General features: G+C 56.4%; 1 protein-coding gene across 1 annotated transcript; it reads left to right on the top strand.

Annotated features, from left to right (window-relative positions):
• Positions 1-706: 706 nt before the first annotated feature.
• Positions 707-1766, top strand: DNAJB8 (DnaJ heat shock protein family (Hsp40) member B8). The gene has a single exon (XM_010354587.2). The coding sequence runs from the start codon at positions 956-958 to the stop codon at positions 1652-1654; it is 699 nt and encodes a 232-aa protein (XP_010352889.1). The 5' UTR covers positions 707-955; the 3' UTR covers positions 1655-1766.
• The last annotated feature ends 3223 nt before the right edge of the window (positions 1767-4989 follow it).

The raw sequence follows: 4989 nt of genomic DNA, 5'->3' as shown, positions 1-4989 counted from the left end.
GTAATCAATATTTATCATCAATCCCTATTTTTCTTACCAGAATTGAGTGGAACGCTTCTTTGGATTTTCTTACCAGAATTGAGTGGAACGCTTCTTTCAATTTTCTTACCAGAATTGAGTGGAACGCTGCAGCCTTGGCCCTGGTTTCACATCCCCTCCCTTACTGACTCGCTGTGTGACCTTGAGCACTGCGTGTCTCTGAGCCTCGTTCATCCAAGTGTTTACCGATGGCCCTCGTATGCCAGCCACTGTCCTAGACAGGGACAGACTTTCCTGCCTTTGTGGAGCTTACGGCGGAAGACCTGGCCAGATAATGAGCACGAGAAAAGCAGACTCTTTTCCCCACCCCACCCTTCCTGAATCCCACCTTGGCCTCCTCTTGCCTTAGCTGATGCCCAGCCATTGGCAGAGTGGACATACCCAGAAGGCCCTCGCCCACCTCCCCCACCACGGCCACGGACCTTTGTCACCCACCAAGGCTAGAATCTCATGGCCAATCCTGCCTCTGCCCTTTGGCTCCCGGGGCTCAGCCCACACCACCTGAGTCAGAGAGCATCCCGTTCCCACCCACCGCTGTGGCTGCCTCAGTGGCAGGGGCAAGCCCATATGCCCAGCTTTGCCTGGTGCAGAGCTGGGGGCGGGGGTAGGCCACGCCCTGAGAGCTGATGTCATAAAGGGAGCTGTGGAGGGCACCCCACCCTGACCTGGCCCCACAGCGGCAGTGTCCTTCCCCTCCCCCCACCCCTCTCAGTGGGGGCCCCTCCAGTCCCTGAGAACTGGTACTATGAAAAGGTGAACTCCCCAGCAGAATCTTGCCTGGAGCCTGAGGAGTCCAGCCAGGCCCCTGCTGAAGGGCCCCAGACCACCCGCCACCTCTCCACCGTCCTCTGACCAGCTGGGTCCCTGAGCCCACCTGGCCTCCACGTCCCCTCTCCTCTCACCCACACCCCTGGCCATGGCTAACTACTACGAAGTGCTGGGCGTGCAGGCCAGCGCTTCCCCGGAGGACATCAAGAAAGCCTACCGCAAGCTGGCCCTTCGCTGGCACCCCGACAAGAACCCCGACAACAAGGAGGAAGCTGAGAAGAAGTTCAAGCAGGTGTCTGAGGCCTACGAGGTCCTGTCCGACTCCAAGAAGCGCTCCCTGTATGACCGCGCGGGCTGTGACAGCTGGCGGGCCGGCGGCGGGGCCAGCATGCCCTACGGTAGCCCCTTCGACACCGGCTACACCTTCCGTAACCCTGAGGACATCTTCCGGGAGTTTTTCGGTGGCCTGGACCCCTTTTCCTTTGAGTTCTGGGACAGCCCATTCAACAGTGACCGTGGTGGCCGGGGCCATGGCCTGCGGGGGGCCTTCTCGGCGGGCTTTGGAGAGTTCCCAGCCTTCATGGAGGCTTTCTCATCCTTCAACACGCTGGGCCGCAGCGGGGGCAGCCACACCACCTTCTCATCCACTTCCTTCGGGGGCTCCGGCTCTGGCAGCTCGGGGTTCAAGTCGGTGATGTCGTCCACCGAGATAATCAATGGCCACAAGGTTACCACCAAGCGCATCGTGGAGAACGGGCAGGAACGTGTGGAGGTGGAGGAAGATGGGCAGCTCAAGTCAGTGACTGTGAATGGCAAGAAGCAGCTCAAATGGATGGATAGCAAGTAGGCACCTGCCACCTGGCTCTGCCTTCCTTCTGTCACCACTGTGAACGGGGCAGAAAACACATGGGGCCGCAGACATAGCCTGATGGTTAATAAATGTGCCAAGTGAGTTCATGGAACAGCTTGCCCAGCTTTGTGGGGATGTGGGGCCAGCTCCAGCCTAGTGGACGTGAAGGAGGGTATGGATGCTGCCTCCAGGGCCTGCGCTGTTTCCATCAGGAAGCCAGGGGTGGTTCTGCAGGGGGGTCGGTCATCTCTCCTGTGCCCGCCATCTGGGTTGACAAATAACGTGGCTGCCCTGTCCTGATTACCTCAAACCCAACCCTGACCTGTATCCATTCTCTACTGCTGGCCCCTGCCATCTGCACAGGCCTTGCTGTTCCAGTTCTCAGCCTTCCCCCTTTCTACCCACCCACATAGGTTCTTCCCGGGACAGCTGTGCCAAACCCACATTCAATCGCATTGCCTGGTGGCTTTAAACCAGGCTCCCCCGCTCTAAGCATAAGGACTGCACGTCTCATCCTCACCACGAGGGCCTGGTGGCCTGGGCCCACCCACCTGCCCCTGGCCCTCTGCCTCTGACCTCCCACCGTGCTGGCTTCCCCAGTTGTTCCACTGCACCACAAACCCTGCAGCCCCAGGGCCTTTCTACAGGCCATGCTCCCTGGCGAGTGCCCACTCGTCTTCAGGCCTGTCGTCCATGGGTGGGGGCAGGATCCCAGGGAGCAGATCTCAGCCACGTGAAGCCGGAGCTTTCCCCAAGTCAGAGCCAGGCTGATCCCCTCAGAGGGTGAGTGAGCTCCACGTCATGGGAGGTGCCTGTGCTAAAAAGGAAAGGGGACTCTGTTCTGGTGACCTGAGTCCTACCGAGTGCCAATCTTTAAAAAGTATGCATTTTTAAAATAACATTTTACTTTGAGGCTGGGTGCGGGGGGGTGGCTCACGCCTGTAATCTCAGCACTTTGGGAGGCTGAGGCGGGTGGATCACGAGGTCAGGAGTTCGAGACCAGCCTGGCCAACATGGTGAAACCCCATCTGTACTAAAAATAAAAAAATGTATACAAAAATTAGCTGGGCATAGTGGCGAGTGCCTGTAACCACAGCTACTTCAGGGGCTGAGGCAGGAGAATTGTTTAAACCCAGGGGGCGGAGGTTGCAGTGAGCTGAGATCATGCCACTGTACTCCAGCCTGGGCAACAGAGCAAGACTCTGCCTCAAAAAAAGTAACATTTTACTTTGAAACAATCTCGAACTCACAGATGTGTCAGGCACTATTAATTGGATGCAATTCAAGAAATATTGATTGAGCACCTGTTAGACACTGGAGATACAGCAAGGAACAAAACAGGCAGACCCCTACCCTCATGCGGTTAGTATTCTAGTTGAGGGAGACAGATGAGAAACAGATGTGCAGAACATGGTCCCCACTAGCAATGAACGCCGGAGAGGAAATGGGCAGGTGAGCTGACTGAGAAGGGGGCTCAGGGAGTGGGCAGGGGAGTGCTGAGTCACTCAACACCCAAGAGAGTGGCCTCACCGGACACGGTGGCTCACGCCTGTAATCCCAACACTTTGGGAGGCCAAGGTGGGTGGATCACGAAGTCAGGAGATTGAGACCATCCTGGCTAACATGGTGAAACCCCGTCTCTACTAAAAATACAAAAAAATTAGCTGGGCGTGGTGGCAGGCACCTGTAGTCCCAGCTACTCGGGAGGCTGAGGCAGGAGAATGGCGTGAACCTGGGAGGCGGAGCTTGCAGTGAGTCGAGATCATGCCACTGCACTCCAGCCTGGGCGACACAGCGAGACTCTGTCTCAAAAACAAAACAAAACAAAACAAAACAACACACACAAAAAAAACAGAGTGGCCTCCATTTCTGAGGGGGTGACATCTATCAGGAACTGGAATGAAAGTGAGGCACTGGACCATGAGGCCATCTGGGGAAAAAGCGTTCTGGGCAGAGGGAACAGCAAGTGCAAAAGCCTGGGGCAGGAACAGGCCTGCCCCTGTTTGGAGAACAGCAAGAAGGCCAGGAAGGTGGCTATGCATGGTTCCATTTAAGGCCCACAACTGTCCACAACCCTCCCAGACAGGGGTCATTGACCCCACATTATTGAAGAGGAAACTGAGGTCTGGAGAGGAGAGAGTCACACAGCTGGCAAGTGGCTGTGCTAGAATATCACCCCAGATGTTGACTCCAAAGGACCTGCCTTTAAAATGGTGGTGATGATGATGATGCTGGCAGTGACAGCCCAGGGAGATGCGCTTAAGTGCTTGAGTGCATCTATATAAAGGACCAGCAGGTGGCAATTCCTTGTTCCTTGGGGTTGGAGTAGAAGCCAAAAAGGAGGTGATTCCAGGTTTGAGGGTTAAAGGATGGTCAGTGACAGGGTCTCTGGCTCCCTGGCTGTGGCAAGGAAGTGTGGCATGGCCACAGAAGGTGTCCTGAGCACCAACTGGACTAGGATCTGGTCAGATTTTGCTCACTTCTGCATCCCAACTCCCAGCCCAGCTCATGGCATCTAGTAGGTGCCCAATAAATGATATGTAATGAAAGAAGGGAGGAGCACTGTGCCAGGGAAGAGTGGGAACCAAGGACCATGCTCAGAGGACACTCTCTGGAGCTCAGGACAGGAGAAGACCCTGGGAGGCCTTTAACCTAGAGAGGAGGGTGAGGCTCAGTCGAATAAGGGGAACAGCCAGTGAAGAACTCATCTCATTTCCAGATGCAGAGTTGGTCCGAGGGGTACTCACGAGGGATGCAGAGGCTGGAAGGCGGGCCTGCTGCTTTTCTCCAAGGGGAGCCTGCTGAAGGCCTCTTCCAGGAAGCCAAGGGGCATCAACCCAAGATCTTCAGGGCTTGAAAAGCCCCCTTGGCTTCTGCATGTGTCTTGGCTTAGAGGACACAGTCGGCAACTTGGCGCTGTGGCTGCGTCTTGAGGCTGAGGCCAAGCTGTGGCTCCCTGGGTTCTGCCTCTGAGAGCCCTGGGACAAGCCAGCAGCTGGAGGTCCCCTAACCATGTTACAGGCAGGGCAGGAGAGCCTCGTGAAACACAGAAGGTCAAACCCCAGCTCCCAGTCCTTCCCTGGGACTAACTTCATCAAAGCCCCCACTACAGCATTAACCACCTGACCTCTGTCCCCGCCGACTTGCTAATTTCACCAATTACTGGCCAGCTGTGTCTGCGTCAAGTGGGCCTGCTTAGCACAGGCAGCTGCTGAGCAAATCCAGTTACAGCCCGGCAGCCCAGGCGGCCACAGTCCTGGCGCTGGGTGCACAGCAGAAACCTGGGTGCTTGCACGGCACTAGTCCCCAAACACCCCAGGACTCCTGGCTCT

Source organism: Rhinopithecus roxellana, chromosome 1, assembly GCF_007565055.1.
Source record: "Rhinopithecus roxellana isolate Shanxi Qingling chromosome 1, ASM756505v1, whole genome shotgun sequence".
NCBI classification, from domain to species: Eukaryota; Metazoa; Chordata; class Mammalia; order Primates; family Cercopithecidae; genus Rhinopithecus; species Rhinopithecus roxellana.
Note: the sequence above shows the minus strand (reverse complement) of the source record. Positions and strands in the feature narration are given on the sequence as shown.